This window comes from Chlorocebus sabaeus, chromosome 1 (genome assembly GCF_047675955.1).
Source record: "Chlorocebus sabaeus isolate Y175 chromosome 1, mChlSab1.0.hap1, whole genome shotgun sequence".
NCBI lineage: Eukaryota > Metazoa > Chordata > Mammalia > Primates > Cercopithecidae > Chlorocebus > Chlorocebus sabaeus.
Genome location: NC_132904.1, coordinates 51,445,954 through 51,466,007, shown reverse-complemented (window position 1 = coordinate 51,466,007; position 20,054 = coordinate 51,445,954). Strand labels below are relative to the sequence as shown.

General features: G+C 44.0%; 1 protein-coding gene across 20 annotated transcripts in view; it reads left to right on the top strand.

The window, feature by feature from the left end:
• Nucleotides 1–20,054, top strand: part of BMAL1 (basic helix-loop-helix ARNT like 1) — a 110,260-nt gene that overhangs the window by 71,074 nt on the left and 19,132 nt on the right. For 7 of the 20 annotated variants that reach the window (XM_037999664.2, XM_037999660.2, XM_037999658.2 and 4 more), the window contains 8 exons: nucleotides 413–538; nucleotides 4,767–4,914; nucleotides 7,199–7,237; nucleotides 7,516–7,557; nucleotides 8,987–9,144; nucleotides 10,898–10,977; nucleotides 16,051–16,143; nucleotides 17,221–17,338. In XM_037999664.2, the coding sequence (XP_037855592.1) occupies nucleotides 4,775–4,914; nucleotides 7,199–7,237; nucleotides 7,516–7,557; nucleotides 8,987–9,144; nucleotides 10,898–10,977; nucleotides 16,051–16,143; nucleotides 17,221–17,338 (670 nt within the window). In that variant the 5' untranslated portion in view covers nucleotides 413–538; nucleotides 4,767–4,774. The other 13 variants (XM_073018148.1, XM_073018139.1, XM_073018153.1 and 10 more) reach the window with 5 other exon arrangements.

Below are 20,054 nucleotides of genomic sequence, written 5' to 3'. Positions count from 1 at the left end.
CATGAAACAATAAGGATAGAGCCTGACACAAAATCACACTCGGCAAGTTGTCACAATTATGATTACTTGACCCCGTAGGAGAAATAAAAAAAAACACAACTAACTTTCTTCTAAGGACATGCCCAAGAATCCAATTTTAGTAACTTTGAAGGCATTGTTTTTCACAGAAAATATCTCCTGCCAGATTTTTTTCATGTGTTTGCAACTTAGCTTTAACAAGAAGCTGAAGGATGGCCAGGCAGCAAGTGGTGGTAAGTGCCGGTAGAATGTGACGTGCTCGCCCAGCCTTCCTCCCTGTAATTAGGAATCATGAACCATCTCCACTGTCTCCCTTAGCTAATAAGAGATTTTTACACTTACTTACCTCAAAGTGAGCTGTCTGGGTTTTCTTTTCTTGTGGCCCCCACTGTAGGTTTTTGGAAGAAGCTGACCGCCTGAAAAGAAATTATAAAACATGAAAATCGCTTTGAGGTGACCAAGTCCAGAGGCCCCTAACTCCTCCCAAGCTGGATCTGGGGTGTAAGAACCGTAACTTCAGGTAACAAAGTAGTATCCCATTCCTGCCCCCGTGAACTGATGATTATTGGTGGCTTGCATGGCAGTTCTTCCTTTAGGAAGCGTAGTTTCTTCCAGGAACTCTGAAACTTGGGATATTCCACCTCATGCGGTTGTTTGACTGGTCAAAAAAGGGAGTGGGGGATTCTGGAGGTACTTCATGTCTGCTGCGTGGTCCAAGGGGACCAGGGCTCCATAAATCACCAGGACCCTGAGGGCAGGGCTCGGTACTCATTCCTGGCCCTGCTTCTGTAAATGTTAATGACAAAATAACAACAATGTCACCCACCCAACAGGGTCTTCAATATGATTAAATAATCATGAAATACTTCTTGAGGGGTAAATCAGAGAGAATAGCTAGGAAATGTCTGAAAATAAAGAGCGGTGAGAGAGTATTTGTTCTGCTAGCTATTAAAATGTATTCTAAAGCGCAGTCATAAAAACAGTATGGTACTGTGATGGAAATAACTAGATCAGAGGAACAGAGTAGAGAGTCCAGAAATGGGTGATAAATCAATAAAGGTGTATTTCAGGTTAGTGACAATGGGATGTATGAGCTAGCAAATGGTGTTAGAAAACATTTCCTATCCATTAGAGGGAAATAAATTCCTAAGCTTAGGTAGTATATCAAAATAATTTCCAAATAGCATTACATTAAAAAAATCATTACAATCTTAGGAAAAAAGAGAGTATTTATATCATTCTGGGTAAGAAAAGGCTTTTAAAACATGTCACTTTTGGTGCCACATACAAATATCGTAAACAAAGTTAAGCAAAAGGGTGGAAAAAGTGTTGGCAACATCAATGATGAACAAATTAATATTCTTGGTATACAAATTTATTTTCATTCCATATGTATTTATTGAGCACTTAGTATGTACTAGAAAGTATTCTGGGCACTAAGGGCACAGGGAGTAATTACTGTGCCTGCTGTCCTGGTGCTTAGACCCTGCTGGAGAGGACAGCCAGTGAATATGGGAGATTGTGGTAGGTCACATGTTGATAAGGGCTAAGGACAAAACATTAAGCAGGGGGCTGGGCTAGGGAGGCTTGGCAGGGTTTGCATCATATGGCTATTCAAGGGGGCTTCACTGATGAAATGACATGTGAAGAAAAAGGGAAAGTCATTGAATGTCGAGCTGATAGCGAATTTGCTGTTTTTGGAATGTCGAGCTGATAGGATTTGCTGATGGATTGAATTCAGGTTGTGAAAGAAAGGAGTCAGGATGGCTTCTAGGTTTGGGGCCTGGCAACCAGAAGGATTGACATAGGAATGACTGAGAGGCTTGGCTTGGAGAGAATTAGAGTTTTGGTTATGGATGTTTCAGTTTGACATCTCTCTTGTATATTCAAGTGAGGACGTCAGGGAGGTGGTCGGCCATAAAAATCTGTAATTCAGGGTGACATCTGGGCTGGAGATGTAAATTTGGGAGTTGTTACAGTGTTTATAGTATTTGAAGGAATGACACTAGAGCCCCTGGAGAGCATGTGTAGATAGAGAAGAGGGCCCAGGACATCCATGGGACCCTTCCTTGAAGTTGAGGGAGATGAGAAGGAGCCAGCCAAAGAGAGCAAAAGGGAGTGACCACTGACGGAAGGAATCCTGCAAGAAGGGGGATCTCCCAAGCCATGAGACAGTGAGAAGGGCGAGGTCAGCTCTCCTGGATGTGCTGATGGGCAAGGAGAGAACTGGCCATTGGATCTAGCAGTGGGGAGGTCACTGGTCAGCCCGACAAGGGCTGTTTTGTGGGAATGATGGGGAGAGAATCTGATTGGAGTTGGGTTATTGAGAATAAGAGGAAAAAAACCGGAGACAGAGAAATGGGACAATAGCTGGAGGAGGATGGTATTCAAGTAAGTTTATTTTTCCCAAGATGAGAATTACATAACTCTTGTTTTTACCCAAGTGGAAATGATTCAGTAGCGTGGGGAGAGTGGATGGTGCAGGATTGGGCTGGGGCGAGGGTTCTGAAATGGTGGTCTCGAGGAGGTGGGAGAGGTAGAATCCAGGCATGAGCTGGGAAGGGATCCTAAGTAGGAGCATCTAAGGAGGTGGTGGGTGTGCACCTGCCTCTTTTCTCAGTTCACTAAGAAGCAGAGTCCTCAGCGGAGAATGGAGACTGAGGAGATGATGGAAGTTTGAGGAGAGAGGACAAAGTATGAAGTCCTTCATAGCAGAATGAGAAAATAAATGGCCAGGGGAATGAAGCATCGCTGGGCGGCATGCAGGCCTCTAAGGGGTATGTTTTCTCCAGCCATGCCCTGTTACACAGGTGAACACGGGGTAGGAGGCCATTGTGGTAGAAAAACAGGACACGAGCAGACACAAGGGAAGACAGAGAAATGCCTGTAAACAGAAGAGCACCATCAGTAATAGCTGAAGAATACAAGTGAAAACAACAAGGTCTTTTTTTCCTCTTCAGACTGGCAAGAACTCTTGTTGGGGATAGAAATTATTGTCGCTTTTCTGGAGCACAGCGTTACAGTATGTTCCAGAATACATGTGTCCCCTTTTGACCTGTCAGTCCCACCTTTAGAAATTTATTCTAAGAAATAATCGCTCAAATGCAAGGAGATATATGCACAAAGATGTTCACCCCAGCAGTGCTTATCAAAGTGAAAAAATGGCAGTCATCTAACCAGGAGGCAACTGGTTCACTTCTCTGTCGGCAGAACAGTGACAGTGGGAAACAGTAGCTCACACTCATCCTCCTGTTTTGCAGATGAAGGAAGTTGGGTCCAGAGGGGGATAGTGACAGCTCCAGTCCTACTTCACGGAGCTCAGACCCCCTGACTGTAGGCAGGCACCCTGCCCAACCTCTTCAACTGGGCTTGGAGTCAGAGTCCCTTGCAAGGCACTTGTTAGGCCCTTTTCAAGGGCTGGTTTGCTTAATGCTTTTAAAATATGAGTTCTCAAAATGTTTTGCAAATTTCTTTACAATGTCTTCATTTCATCATTCATGGCTTTCCTTGCAAAGGATGCTGACAGTGGGGGAAAAAAGGCCGACTGCCTGGGCTGTGATAGAGGGGACCATATTTTCCTGATTCCCAAGCAAGACTTACAGTGGAAGAAAGGATATTTTCTGCTTTCTTACAATGTTTACAAAGGTCATAACAGGATGTGAGGATGATCTGGCTGCAACATCTGTCACCCCATTGATCGCCAGGGTTGATTGAGCTGATCTGGCTGGCTAGGCAGGTGTCCCATTCCTCCCTCGCCAGTCCATGTGCGTCCCTCCCAAAGCTGTATGCTCAAAAAGGATGACCATCTCCGATAGAGGAGGACTAGTCTTTGGTCAAGGGTATATGAGTAACTGCGCTGTTCGGCTAGGACCTCCAAACAAGCTCTCAAAAGTCCTAACAGAAGTACAAAGATAATAAGGAACTTGCATTTATTCGTTTCCTTGATCATATGTTTATTGATTAGAAGAAAATACAATTAGCAGCCAGGTGTGGTGGCTCACACTTGTAATCCCAGCACTTTGGGAGGCTGAGATGGGCAGATCTCTTGAGGCCGGGAGTTCAAGACCAGCCTGGCCAACATGGTGAAACCCCATCTCTACTAAAAATACAAAAATTAGCCAGGTGTGGTGGTATACACCTTTAGTCCCAGCTTCCCAGTGTTTTGGGTGGCTGAGGCATGAGAATCACTTGTACCTGGCAGTTGGAGATTGTAGTGAGCTGAGATTGCACCACTGCACTCCAGCCTGGGTGACAGAGTGAGACTTTGTCTCAAAACAAGTAAAAAATAAAAATAAAATAAAATTAGCTTTGTTGGTGGAGAAAAGGGAGGAAAAATAATTAGCATTGTCGGAGAACATCTGGGATATTTGGTCCCCTCAGTGGGAACTTCCCTGGGTTGTCACTCCTAGAGTTTCTGGTTCTGGTTTAGTTTTTCCATGCCACAGCACAGGGACTGAGAATCTGCTCAGCTTCTCTAGGCTTTTATGTCTTCACCAGAAAAATGAGCGGGTGAGCTTAAATTTCCTACAAAAACTCTTAAAATAAATATGATGCTTTTTCCATTCTATCATGCCTGTTCTGGGTCCGGGGGTGTGAGAGATGCGTTAGTGCTGCTGTAAACCAGCCCCGGGTCTCCCCCAGCCCCGCCCGCCCCACCACCAAACCCCCAAGCACCACCCTGGGTTCTCCACCGCTTTCGAGAGCTCATCGAAATAAACACGCCTTTGTGCCTCTTGTAACAATTCCAGATCATCCAATGGCAGACCAGAGAATGGACATTTCTTCAACCATCAGTGATTTCATGTCCCCGGGCCCCACTGACCTGCTTTCCGGCTCTCTTGGTACCAGTGGTGTGGATTGCAACCGCAAACGGAAAGGCAGCTCCACTGACTACCAGTAAGGCCTTTGGGGCATGTCTTCCTCTTGTTAAACTTGGTGTCAGTTCTTGGGCATGGAACATCTAGCAACCAGCTACTGTTTCTCCTGGAAAAGGGGATGGGAATAAAAAACCTAACTCTAGGTGGCTACACAGTTGGTTTTTGGCTTTACCTTCCCCTAGTTTGTAAGCAAGAAGGGAGCCTTTAGCACTACTGAGGCATTTAACTTCCACCTCCTATTCCCAAAATGTTCTACACCCAGAGAAAAAGAACAGCCTTAAGGCCAAGTTCTGCCTTTTACCCCTTTCTTCCTCTTCTTTCATTGCTCCTTTGAGCAAGAGGGTTAAGTCTATGGGTGTCATCTCAGGGGGTTCAAAGAGAGCTTAGCCCGAGGACCTCTCTGAGGAAGACAGCAAGTGTCAGGTGCTTAATGAATGTTTATGGGAGGAATGAGTGGAGGTCCTCTCTGAAAACAATTTAGGAACATTGATATTGTCCTTAAACATTATTTAAATTAGTATGAACTTGTTATATTAAATAGTATTTTTGTTTACTTTTAGACTTAATGACTTTTCATTTAAGTAAATTTTCACACTCACAGTCATCCCTTCTATATATGTACAAACACCTCGGGAATAAGGCAGTGTAGAACATTCAAAGGCACATTTTCTTTTGCCGAAGCACCTGCGTGGAATCTTACCCAAATGTCCATTTAAGAGGTTTTCTTTTGTTTAATGAGGGAAAATCTCTGAGGAGGTATCCCCCCTACAGCAGATGTCCTTTCTGCTGAAGTTCACAGGTCGAATTTGGGGAGCACAATGGCTGGAGGTCAGATGCCCACTAGGAGATGCTATGATTAATATGTAAGTTATCCCAGATGATTAAGACAGCCAACACCCAGGGGCTGGAGAGTGGGTATGAGGGCTGTGAGGGCGTTCTTCCATAGCAGTAACTCCCCAGCAGAAAGACTGTGAGATGTTGGCCACAAACCCTTTGTCTTGAGCAAGCGCTGAGGGAGCCACTGATGTGTTCTAAGGCCTCTGTCATGTAGACCTGTGGGTTCCAGCCTGGTCACCACCCAAGATTTCCCTTGTGGACTCTGGTTTGCTAATCTTCTGTAATTCATGGAGACTCAATTAATTAAGCAACCGTAATCCCTTTCATTATCTTTTAATGTAACTGAAGTCATCTATGACTGTCAGGCAGAGCTTTTTCTCACCTGAGATTATCACCTGGCCTCAAGGAACAGATAGAATTCTAGACAAAAGAGAGGGGGGAATTTTTGTTTTTCCGTGCGGCCTGCATGATCTCTGAACTTTAGAACTAGCTGGGGAAACCTTCTGCCTGTGAGGAACCCCAGGGCATCTGATTGGGAACACTGTTCTAGAATGCCCACGATATGATCCAGTGCTCCTAGAAACAGCTATTTTTGCCCTTGGGATTACATTGTTTGAAGGGCCATGATCTCTCTTTTCCTATGGGATAAAGGAAAAAGGAGAGAGGCCCAGCTGGCAGTCCATGCCCTCCTGATAAATGTATGGATTGGAGAAGGCTGTGAGGGGGGTTTGGAACTCCTTCCTCTGGGGATTTCAGTCTGTTTTCTTCTACTGAACCACAGGATGCAACGAAACTTGGATTTCTGGAGTCTGTGAAAGGGAGGGAGATCTTTGCTGTGACCCCATGACCCTCTGTGGCCCTCAGCCCCACTACACCCCTCCATCCCAATTCCTGAAGTCTAGGGGTTCCCATCTAACTGAGAAGCAGAACACTTGGCAGCAGTGCCTTTGAAAAGCTGCCTGGGGCTCTGCTCAGTACTTTGTTGGTACTTTAATTCCACCCTCCTCACTTCACCCCTTCCCTGCCAAATAGATATGTGTGCACATTTATTTTTGATGCTCAATATGTTTTGCAAATGGAATAAGCTTCATTTATCCAGAATTATGGGGATAATGAGAGGTTAGAGATATTTCGAGCCTATGGTTAACTAAGCATTTTTATAAACACTACATATTCCCAATTTTCAAACAATCAGAATATGGTAAAATATATATTAACACACAGACTCTTTTGGGATGATAACTTTTGTTTGATAACCTGAGAAGCTGGTCCAGGTTTTATAGTAAGTTCAAGTTAATTTCTGTTTGTTTGTTTTACCCTTATTATACATCATTAATTGATATTGTGGCTGTTCCAGCTTTCTAATTGTTTGGTTTCTGGATAAATGAGAGCCTTCTGTCTTACGATAAGAAGCTCTTCTGTATGTCTTTATTAACATGCAGTCACATTCTCTTTTGTTTTTTCAGAGAAAGCATGGACACAGACAAAGATGACCCTCATGGAAGGTACCATGAACCTAGTAATTTGAACTTCAGCATCCTTATAGCCATTTTCTTTGCACTGTTACACATTCTATTACTTGGGGCAGCACCCATGTCCTCAACTGGAGATGAGCAAGGAGGCTGTGAGCCTGTGGGCTCACACTGTGTCCCTTCAACCCCCAATCCCCTCGTGTGTCTGCAGAGAGATGACAGGGATCGGGCAGAAGAAAACAGCAATGTGTAACTTTGCCATTCATCTCCAGGGAATTATGTTTTTATCTTTTGCTTTTTCCTCCCCCCAGGTTAGAATATACAGAACACCAAGGAAGGATAAAAAATGCAAGGTAATCTTGGACCTCATTTTGTCTACAAAGCGTTCTAGTTCTGGTTGCTTAGAGAGCAGCTAAGGAGGCTCTGCATGTTCGTTCCTGTCTAAGAGTCCTGTTGGGCACTGTCACCTCCTCCTCAGGGAACAGGCAGGTAGTGGGCCTTGGCCAAGGTGGCCTTCTGCCCTCCATGCTCTCCATACTGGGCTGGCCTTTACTCTTTGCTGTCTGAGCACCTTTAACCTGAAGGGGATTTGAAGGTAGCAGAAATCAGTCAAGGCTCAAGTTTTTCCCCAATCTTCAGCAGAGGACGTCTTCCTGACTGGAGCGCCCTCCACAGGAGACATGGCTCAGTGATTTGCGCCTTCCTGACTGGAGCGCCCTCTACAGGAGACATTGCTCAGTGATTTGCGTCTTCCTGACTGGAGCGCCCTCCACAGGAGACATGGCTGGGACTTGCTTCTGACAGGGGCTCCTATTGCACTGCGAGTTGCAACTGAATGCACCACATGGGGCACACTAGGTGCCTCTAGTAGATTCTCTGCCTGGGTCCTTCCTGCCTCCAGCCACACTTGCTGACCTCTTCCCATTGGGTCCTCAGTTCTGCCGTTAGCACCAGGCTGTGTTCTGAGGCTGCATCATGACAGACTGATACAGGGGGCTGCAGAAATTGGCTGCCCTAAGGCTTCAAGCTCTTCCCTCAGAGGCCAGCCTTGGCAGGAGGTCCCATGGCTCTGTATCTGTGGCAGCTGCAGCAAACTGAATTTCCATAGTTGCTGCACTTCCTTAGGAGGACCGTCACCAATGGCAGATGCACATCAGTCAGTGTCAGCCTGCCTCAGCAGGCAGCTACTCCCGGGAGGGAGGAGTGTGACATTCCTCAGGGGAGGCCCCTGGGGACAGATGTAGCATCTGCTGCACCTAGGTGGAGTCCTGGTTGATCCAAGGATGATGGTGTTGGTTACTGGGTGCCCTAGTCAGTGAGGCTGTGACTGGAAAGAAGTGGTGCCCTGCCCAGGTCACACGGCCACACAGCGGGCTCCTCACAGACCTAAGGGACAGCCCACGGGGCTCTGGATGTTCTGTGCTGTGAAGCCACCACCTCCCTTCTCTGTCCTTTCACCCCCATTTCAAAATCCAATTTTAGAAAGGCTGAGAGGAAAAGAAATGAGGAGAAATGAACAATTCAGTTTACTCTGAAAAGACAATTTTTGTAGCTTTTCTCCTGAATTCTAAGGATGAGGTAAACATAAACTAATGCTGACCTGGCAGTGAGACCATTTTCTTGGAGACTTTAGTAGAAAAGTCTAATTTTGAACGTTCTGCAGATTCTAAATTTGCCTTGTCAGATGAACATTGAAAACAGTTACAACTCATTTATTTTTGTCGTCTTTTCTTGATGCTTGGTTACATTTTATAAGAAATCGTTTTTCATATTGTTGTTCAGGGAAGCTCACAGTCAGATTGAAAAGCGGCGCCGGGATAAAATGAACAGTTTTATAGATGAGTTGGCTTCTTTGGTACCAACATGCAACGCAATGTCCAGGAAATTAGATAAACTTACTGTGCTAAGGATGGCTGTTCAGCACATGAAAACATTAAGAGGTGAGACCCTGGGCTCTATTGTCCTTTATGTCCTTGCCCACAAATGTTACCACCCTTGCCTAGAATGTTCCTTCCCTAAGGCAAATGTTTATTACTTGCAATTATGTAGCCTTGAGTAGTATGCCTTTACTTTTCAGCAACAGCCGTGATGCCAAATGAAGTGATTATTGAGCTTATGTGGGTTTTGACATGCAATTTTGCAGTCACACATTCTTAGAGCATAGAAACTATGTGCTTTGCACATCTCTGTATATGCATGTAATCAGGTTATGTGCCTATCAGACACGATACTGCTCTGATGTCTCACATCTTGCCTATGTTTGTGCCTGGATCCCATCCTTACAATTATGACACGCAGAAATGTAGGTGCACACAGTGACACAGAAAAGTCAGTTTCAAAGATGAAAATGCATCATGGTTCCTTTGAAAAGTGAGTCACGGGTTGCGGGTTCTCGCGGCATTTTGTTGTCAGGAATGAACACTGAAGATATTTTCATCTTCCTGGAATTTTCCCGAACCAGATCCACTCTTTGTGAGGGAGGCAGTATTTTCCTTCTTTTCTGAGTGTGGGGAGGGTGAGAAAACAGAGGCAGAAAAGTGGAAGTGACTTATCCAAACCACAAGAGAAATCTGAAATATATCAGGCATTTTAGTGAATGCTGTTCCTGGAATTTTCCATAGCTAGTCTTGGACTTTTGGAGGAAATTGGAAAGTGGGCGCTCAGTCAGATCTCTGACCTGCGTGGTAGAATTGCGTCTTTTTATATTTGCACAAAGCCACCAGAAATAAGAAGTAACTGGTTTTGTCTGACTTTAGATCATTATCCAAAAATATAAATGTTGTATCCTGTGCTGGGAGAATGACATTTAAAAATTCATATTAGCAAAGATAACACGGGTTAAATTATTATAAACTAATTTCTATTAAATTGGAAATAAGTGGCAAATCTCAAGTTACAATAAAGAGCAGGGATAGGGATCAATTGAATGGTTGCAACACGTCCTGTCTCCCTCCCTCCCCATGGCACTTTGAATTGTTACAGATCCGTTTCATTTTATTCTTTCACTATTCCACTTGCTATTCTGCAGACTCCAAATCATTTACTGCTGGCATTTTTCTCTTGTTAAGTGATTGTTCTCCTGAAAAATGCCAGACTGACAACCTTTTAAGCGTAAGTCTTGTCCCTTTTCAGTCCTGGGAGTGGGAGCTGCACTGACTGAAGCAATGCATTCCTCCACATTGCCACACTCATTTAACTCACCCCGATGAAGAGGAACTCACATTAAATGCCTTCCACAATATATTTACTCAGGGCCTGGCAGACTGGATGGGTTCCCAAGAACATTTAGAGTGGTGATTTGAAGGACTACCAGACAACCCATTTAATACAGATCTTAGGAAGAGGGAACTCTCTGAGGAGCCTCTACCAGTTTACTTCCAGAGCTGCCTTCTCTCCTAGAAGCAGATTGTTAAACTTCCTTCTATTATCTCTTGGTTTTCCCTGTAATGAGAAAAACAGGCTTGTTAGGTCTCCTATGGGTAACAGTGTTCTCTTTTCCATGGTATTATCTTTGGCTTACAGCATTCCGTCCAAAGCCAGATCTAGGCCCATCTCAGTTAAGGCCTAAACAACAAAATTTAAATACCAGGTCACAGGGACTAGGTCACTTGCAAAAGGTTTGAGGCAGCAAATTAGAATGAGACATTTTCTGAATATCAAGTATACCAATACTTTCTCTTTTTCCCCCCTAAGGTGCCACCAATCCATATACAGAAGCAAACTACAAACCAACTTTTCTATCAGACGATGAATTGAAACACCTCATTCTCAGGGTATGTTCAATTATGGGATTGTTTTACAACATTTGTTTTGATAAATTTTCAAGTAAGTAGCAGCATGTGGGAATTTGATGTTTCAACACTGAGGTTTTTTTTAGGCCTGCTTCCTCTCTCGGGTCCCTCCCTTTATCTTATTGTTTGGACAGGCTTCTTTCACATTTCTTCCACAAAACCATTCTCCTCCTCTTTTAACCTCATCTAGGCAAAAATGGAAGGCCTATGCTACTGCAATTTTAAATCAGAAGAGGCAAGATTTGTTAAAAATAAGAGAGATTTAAGAATCACATTTCTGCATGAAGATTTTAGGAAGGGACTGAAACCAACAACAATTGAGACTTTCTTTTCACCTGATTTAACCACTAGCACAAAAAAAGTCCACCTAAATCTTTACACCAAAATCTCATCAGAACAACAAAACTGTGGCTCACGCCTATAATCTCAGCACTTTGAGAGGCCAAGGCAGGCAGATCGCCTGAGGTCGAGTTTGAGACCAGCATGGCCAACATGTTGAAACCCTGCCTCTACTAAGAATATAAAAATTAGCTGGGTGTGGTAGCAGGTGCCTACTTGGGAGGCTGAGACATGAGAATCGCTTGAACCCGGGAGGTAGAGGTTGCAGTGAGCCGAGGTCACGCCACTGCACTCCAGCTTGGGCAACAGAGTGAGACTCTGTCTCAAAAATCAAAGAAACAAACAAACTTCCAAAGACTAGTAGTCCAAATAAGAAAAATAAATGCAAGAGGTATATGCTTTCACTTGCTTGACTTGAGTGCGCTCTCTGTCTTGCTAACTCTCTGCTGGGAGATGGTTGAGGTGGCACTGTGGGAACCTGTTGTCTTCCATGAGGAATTAGGTCTGCACAGGGCTCTAAGTAGTGTTACTAGGTAAAGTGAGATTAACTTGGGAATTGAAGGGAAAGAAACTGAATTCAGAAACGTGTTCTTGCAAATTGTAAACAGAAGAATAGAAAAATGTTAACTAAAAGGAAGGATACCTGCTTCCACCTCCCACGAAGTCAGGGCTGACCTTACTTGCACAGCCTACAGAATCTGCATACCCATCTTTGAGCAGAAGTTTGCAAAGCCCTGGAGTAGAGGGTAGTCCATCTGGAATTTTGCATCATCACTATCCATTTTCAGCTCTCTGTAAGCCTGGCCTGTCTGCTCACTCCAGCATTCTCTATTTATCTCCTCATGACGTGCTATCTCAAATTGGAAAGCATTCACCTGCGAGGACCAGAAGACCTGATGAATAAATAGAGTCTCATTTCTCAAGTATAACTGGTCTGGAGTAGGTTATGTGGGGTTGCTGCAGTGGTTCAATGAGCTCAATAGGAACCAGGTCCTTTCTGTCTTTGCACTCAGCCACACCAAGCTAGCATGCTAGCTTGTTTCCTTAATGTAGCCGGGTACCTCCACCAGGTCTAAGTAGCCAGACCCACTGTAAAAATAGGGGTAAATGAAGCTCTAGTCTGGCTGTCCTTTTTATCAAGAGAGGATACACTTTCCTGAAAACTCAATAGTGGACTTCACCTTATCCAAAAGTGTGTCACTTGGTCACACCTAGTTGCAGGGCAGGGTGCAGAAGCAAGTGTGTATAGATTTTCCAGCCTCCCTGATGGAGACAGGCAAGAGAGAAGGGGCCTGGGAATGGTGTTGGGAATTGGCTCCCCCAACAGTGTTTGCCACACACACTTTCCAGAGTCACATGCATTTGCTCGATTCCTTCCAGAAATGACTCCCACAACCCAATATAGCATGTCAACTGTGGTCTGGTTGGCCTGAGGATGAATGGGGCTAGTGCCTTCCTTGCCAGAAAAGCCATCTTATTAGTACTGCATCATTTGGGGCAGCTGCAGTACTGCCCCCTCCCCCTTCTCTCCTGAATATGAATTATTGTTAGGTCAGGTTTTTTACATCTTGTATAGGTGCTTTTTTGAACTTAAGATAGGACTTCTGTTTCATTCCTGTCAAAACCTGTTTGTTGAATGGCCCCACAGTCCAGCTTGTCATTAATGACCCTTGGAATCTTTGTGTGACTTGTAGATTCAATACATGCCTCTGTGCCTTTCATCCTTGTTTATTCATAAACTCAACAAATATTTTTGTATACTTAATAGATGCATGGCATTGTTCTAGGAACATCCAAATCAATGATAAACACTTTAGGGTGGGACCAGGCTCCCGATCAAGAGAGTGATGGTGTTTTGGTTACCACTCTCAGGACACAGTTATTCAAACACCCAGCTCTGTCCATCTCTCCATCCTTTTCATAAAGATGTCTATGTTCTCAGAGAAGATTTGCTGAGGTTAAAATATGACCGATGTCTGTAGCATCTCGAGAGCTGTCATCGGTGCCAGCTTCATGGGCTTGCGACCTCTGCAGTTTCACAGGGCCCCATGCTTGGTTTAATGCCCTGTCACCATCTTGAAAATGTAATTTTTGAGCAAGGATCCCTGCATTTTCATTTTGTACTGGGCCCCACAAATTATGTAACTGGTTCTGATTCCCATACTGGTAACAGATCTGCAGCTGTAGATGTGATAGGCATGCCTCTATCTCTTTCATTCTTGCGTATTCATGAATCCAACAAACACTTTTGTGTACTTACTAGAGGCTTGGCATTGTTCTAGGAACATCCAAATCAATGACATTTGAGGCTGGGGTACAGGCTTGATTATTTTAAGAAAAAGAATCTATGTCTTTATTTCATATATATATATATATATATATATATGTAAAATAATTATCAAGCAGAGTCCTGTGGATGGACAAATTTAAAAATAAATAAAACAAGCTCCTTTTGCAATGGCACATGCTTAATCGTTTTCTTTTTGTTGCTTTTCTTAATAATTTTCTATCAGATACCCATACTTACCAGGGTATGGAACAAGGATTATAATGCTATCTCAGCTAAATACTTCATGTTGGGCTTGTCTTTTCTACTCCTTTGTTTTATGCAGCACTCAAGAGTGATCTCTCTTGCCTGATGAAGCTTTTGTCACCTCTCTGGCACGTCAGTGGCTGTGAAATGCTGTCCAATCCCTTATCACTTCCAGGGGCCCAGTTCCAGGGACTTGCTTCAACAGAAAGCCAGGTCCACTCAGATGATGTTCAGACAGTTTGGTTGCAGGAGCTGGACTTCTGCTTTTCCTCAGCAATGCAAAATGGACAAACTGCTTTCTTTACTAAGTGCTTTCAAAATATCTTTAATAAAGTGTATGTCAGGGATCAGTCAACTGTATCAGTTTACAATGTCTACATTACTTCTTCATGTTTTAAAAACCAGGCAGACCGTACCAGGGCCTCTGTGTCATTTATTAACCAGCACTGTCTTCCCAAGAGTGACCCTACAGGGCTGGCCCTGTGGCTCTGTGGTGCTGGTAGTGTTCTCACAGCTTCTGTTCCTTAGCTGTCCTTTGGGCCCAGCTCCTTCACAGATGGTCTGCCAGCCAGGGTGCTATGGAGTTGGAATGTCCAGAGCCTCCCCCTGCTGATGCATTCACTGCTTTGGAACCTGCTGGCTTTCCCCTGGAGTGCTGAAATAGCTTTACCCATGTTGTCGGTTCAGGCCTGACCCTGGCCAGCATTACCTCCAGGGTGTCACAGTTCCCTTCTGTCCAGGTACCTTTCAAGCCACATTGCCACATCAATGAAAAGCCTCAAAAACACTTCTGTGAGATATAAGATTATCTGCAAGGCAAACGAGGAAGTTATTAATACCCTATTTGTTGACAGAATGAGGCTTCCAGCAGATGGTGCTTGGAAAGTTACTTCCCCCTCACTGTCATCCCTTGCCCCTGGGCCAGCTTAGGGACCTAACTTAGGAAAGGCTCCTCCCCAGCTTCCTTCTGGCTGAGTAGCCTGCCAGGGTCTCACAGCAACAGTGATTCTGTCCCCCTCTCACTCATGTCTTCTGTCCCAGCACAAGTGCATGCACTATTCTTTTACCTTCTGGCACATTAATTCATTTCCTAGTTCCTTGAATTAAACTACATCATGAAGGCCCTTTTGTGGAAAAAGAGAACAGAGTTTCTCTGTATTTTTCCAAAGAATAGATTGAGGACCAGTGAATAAGGTGAGAAACTAGCCCACTGTGTATTAGAACCAAGGAGGGCTGAGTCATAAGAGCAAGGGCATGACAGAGTGGGGCGCACCCTCCTTGTCACCGGAAGACCCCAGCAGGAATTGAGTGGTTGTATGTCTGGAAGGCAGTGGGTGGAATTCACACATATGCTGACAAAACAGCCCAAGCTCTCAGGCACTATAGCTTGGGTATTTACCTGCTTCAGTCTCTTTACCAAATGTTGTCCTGTCTTAATGACTGGCTTTATTGGAACATTTAGATTTTTTCCTGTATTTAAACTGAAGAAAGGGGTAAGAAGAATCTAAGTGGTGGGGTGGAGGAGTTTGCTTTTCTTGTCTCACTTGGAATGCAAATAGTCCAGCCCTGGATGGAGGGATAACATTTGAGAGTAGTAGTTCTCAGCCCTGTGTACGTTAGAATCACATTAACGTGGAAGTGGGATGGGTTTAAAAAATGCCCCAGTGATCAGCCCCGTGCCAGACCATCAGCATAAAAACAAAAAACACTACTCCAAATGTTGAGAACCACTGTTTTAGAGAGCTCCCTGTACATGGAGGTTTTCAAGTTGAAGGCAGATGGTGGCTGAGATGTTAGAGAGGGGATTTTTCAAGAGTCCTTCCAAATTTCAGATTCTGACTCTCCATAGAGTTGTTATAATTAGAGCAAAGAAGTATGATTTCTCTGGACCATGATAGCTTCAAAAGAATACGTACAAGCTGAATTCTGCTTTGAAATAGAACTTACTTTAATTGGACTTTTTTTCTATAATAATTAGATGATATGTAGAAACACACACACACACACACACACACACACACAATTTGTTTTCAGCATCCTGCACTCAGGATATCACTGAAACTGTCAGTAATTGTTCCTGTGCTTTGGATGCTTAGAAGGCACATCCTCTATTAGTTATCAGGGGGATTACAAGTTATCTTTCCTAAGGTATGAGAAATTGATTATCCATTTTTCCTGATTAGGCAGCAGATGGATTTTTGTTTGTCGTAGGATGTGACCGAGGGAAGATACTCTTTGTCTCAGAGTCTGTCTTCAAGATCCTCAACTACAGCCAGGTATTGTGCATGCTCCTGTTGGTGGTGGGCAACCTCACAGCAGTCAGAAGTGTCACTCAATTTTGTCAGAATAATTCTAGTATACAAGTCACATGTGAACTTCTTCCAGAAAATTCTTAACTTCTTAACAGATAAATTAATTTAGACTTAGAACAGTCTGGTAATATGTTCCATATTCCCCCCATTGGAAGATCTGACTCTGATCTGATCAGTAGCATTATGGCTTTCTTCTATTGCTGCAAAATAAATATCCCACAATATGTGGCGAGGACAGAGGGTAAGAGGCTATCTGACAAGGGAGAAGGGTAGGCAGGTAACACAATAACAGAGAATGCGACACCTGGAAATCCACTCCATACTGTGTTTGCAGTGCTGTGTCACTTCTTAGCTCTATTGAACCTCAGTTTACTCTAAAAATTGATGATGATAACCTATAGGATCAAATAAGAGTAACATTTATAAACGCTTCTAGAACAGAGCTTTTCACCTGTTATGTCCCCCAGAGCTTTTATTCATTTATTCATTCACTCACTGACACACTGGTATTTGCATGGAAGCTTGGTAGGCAGAAGACTTGAAGAATCAAAATGACATTTATGTAAATTAGAATTAATGTAAATTTAATTTTTCCAAAGATTTCTGCTCTTTTTAGTCTCAGAGCAAAGTTATGGAGGAAGTTGCTGTTATCTCTCTGTTAATAGACAAGGTGACTGAAGCTTATGATATGCGTAACTTGCTTGGGAACAGAGAGGCTGAACAGCATAGCTGGAGTCAGAGCCCACCCCTATCTTCCGCCTTCTGAGGTCTTACCGGGGAATTCCAAGATTATTGCCTTAGAATAGCATGAACTATATAATTGAGGGTTTTCCTCTCACGTTATCAGAATTAACCTCCAGATGCCTCCTTCCTTGTGTCTAGGCAAAGTGGTTGGACATATGTACAGGTTCACATAGGAAAAGTTTGAGGTCTCATACACAAAAACACAAAGACAACATGCAGACTGTGTGCGCTTACTTGTTGCGTAATTGATTTTCTGCATGCGGTTGACTTGCCATGTTTAACATTTCATCTCCACAGAATGATCTGATTGGTCAGAGTTTGTTTGACTACCTGCATCCTAAAGATATCGCCAAAGTCAAGGAGCAGCTCTCCTCCTCCGACACTGCACCCCGGGAGCGGCTCATAGATGCAAAAAGTGAGTACCACAGATGCCTCACATTTCCTCAGCACTCACAGGCAGCCAACTCTGAGTGAGCGGAGGGTGAGTGTGTATGATGGGCTCAGCCTTTCCAGTCCTACTTCTCTGTCCTCTTTCTGGGGCACCAGAGCTATCTTTGGCTGAATGGAATTATTTATGTTCTTTTGGGTTTATTTTACATAAGAAGAAAAAAATCTCGTGTCCAAATTTATTGAAAAGAGCTATTTAGACTGGATTCTTTCTGATTTTTAGACTTCTCTTTTTTCTTTCAGAATCTAGAAAAATCCCAGTTGTATGCTCCTGAGTTTAAAGGGCTAAGTTTGATTTGTTCTCTCAGAACAAATGGGCTCTATTTACCTGAGTTGCACACAGGCAGCCTCATAAAAGAAAGAAAACGTCAACTATAAATATGGTGTTTCTTCAACCAAAGTGTTCCTCTTTAGGTTGGCTCCCCCACCTGGCTTTCTTCTTGCAGTAGTGGAACCACCATTCACATCGACCCCTCTGCCCCCGGCTTCCTGCTACTGCACACACTCCTGTGCAAGGCCCCAGTAGCTGTCATCTACTTTAGTCCTGTGGGAGGCTGTGCACTCCTACAGTTAAGAATGAGGACTCTGGCTGGGTGCGGTGGCTCACACCTGTAATCCCAGCACTTTGGGAGGCCAAGGCAGGTGGATCTCTTGAGGTCAGGAGTTTGCAACCAACCTGGCCAACATGGCAAAACCCTGTCTCTACTAATAATACAAAAACTAGCCAGGTGTGGCAGTGCATGCCTATAATCCCAGCTACTTGGGAGGCTGAGGCAGGAGAGTTTCTTGAATCCAGGAGGTGGGGGTTGCAGTGAGCCGAGATCGTACCACTGCACTCCAGCCTGGGTGACAGAGCAAGACTCTGTCTCAAAAATAAAAAAGGAATGAGAACACAAGGGAGATTACTGGGCTCATTCCAGCTCCACCATTCACTAACTGTGTGACCTTGAGCAAGTTACTTAACCTCTCTCTGTCTCAGTTTTCTCATTTATGGAAGAGTACCTATTTCATTGGGTTGTTGTGAGGATTGAAAGTGTTAATGTATATAAAGTAGGCAGAACAGTTCCTAGCACATAGCGAGAACAGTATCAGTATTGCATTCACCTTGGCCCAGTGCAGTCATGGCCTAACTAATGTCCTGCCCCCAAGCTGCCCATGTTAATCCCTGGAAAGAAACACCACCAGAGGAATCTCCTTCAAATCATCTTCATTACAGCACTCCTCTTGTTCCTAAAAGTAAGGTGCAGACTTTGGTATCTGTTGTCCTTTATAGTCTAGCCTTGGATTTTTTTAGTGACTTTAGGAGAAAAATATGAATGGCATTTGGTCCTTACCTTTGAGGCTCTTAGCATATAGTCAGAGAAACGAGGAGACAGACAGCACCCTGCATAGTAATAGGTGCAGCCATAGAAATAGTGCCAGGCGTAGAGAACAGATGATTAATTCTCATGTGGGCGCAAGGACAGGCATCACTGAGTAGATGACAACCGAGGTGGGTTTGAAAAGATGAATTAATGTTTGCCAGGTAATGAAGGGAGGAAGAGAGAAGAGGAAACATCATCTGTGGACAGGTGCAGGGGTGTGGAGCCACGTGGCATGCTTGGTGCTATTGGACAAAACATGCGGGGAGGGGAAGGGCTGAAGCATGAAGACCTTTTGTTCTGTGGGGACACAGTGAAGAGCTCTGAGTTGGGTGTGGCAGGCTTGGATTGGCATTCTAGGGGAGATCGCAGAGTGGGCAATGTGGGAGGTAGATGGGAGGGGAGGAAGCCCAGAAGGAGCCCTGGGCAGCGGCCATTCCTTGGCATACTTGCTCGCGTGATGGCCATGGGTGTGTTTTCCCTCGGCTTCTGTACTGACACCTAGCCAGTGTTTGGTAAGGAGGTGTGCACCTCAGAATCACCTGGGAGCTTTTCAACATAGTCATGCTCCACCCCCAGACATTCTAATTTGGTTTTTCCAGACAGCACAGTCCAATAGAAACATAATGCAAACCGCAAACATGAGCCACATGTGTCATTTTATATTTTCTGGTAGCCAGATTTTAAAAATAAAAATAAATGTAAAATTAACTCCAAAATATTATTTCAGCATGTAATAATTATAAACAATAAGTTCGTTCACATTCTTTTATTTTTCTGTACTGTCTTTGAAATCCTGTATTTCACACTTACAGCACATTTCAATTTAGAAAAGCCACATTTCAAGTGCTCAGTAGCTGCATGCAGCTAGTGGCTAATGCATTGGACAGCACAGATCTACAGTGGGGTCCAGGAATCTGTAGGTTGATCACGCATCCAGGGGATTCTGGCCTACAAGCCAGGTTGAGAACTTAAGGCAGTCCTGCTCCCTCCTTTCCTTCCCAATATCCATATCCTACTCATCCTTCGGTGCCAGGCCAAGTTCTTTCTCCTCTGGGAAGCACAGGTTGTCTTTGCCATTTATTTGGCACTAATCTTATATCACCCTGTCCTATTATTAATCTTTTCTTGGTGCACGTCCATTTCCCCTTTGCCAGCCATAAGTTTCTGTTGGGCAAGAACCCCATAGTATATTTCTTTTCATCCCCAGAGTACCTAATCAATTTATTTAGTAGCACATGTATGTGATTTATAAACATTTCCAGACTGACAACACACCTATCCATGCTGCATCTGTTAAAGCCTAAACTAGGGAGGTATTTG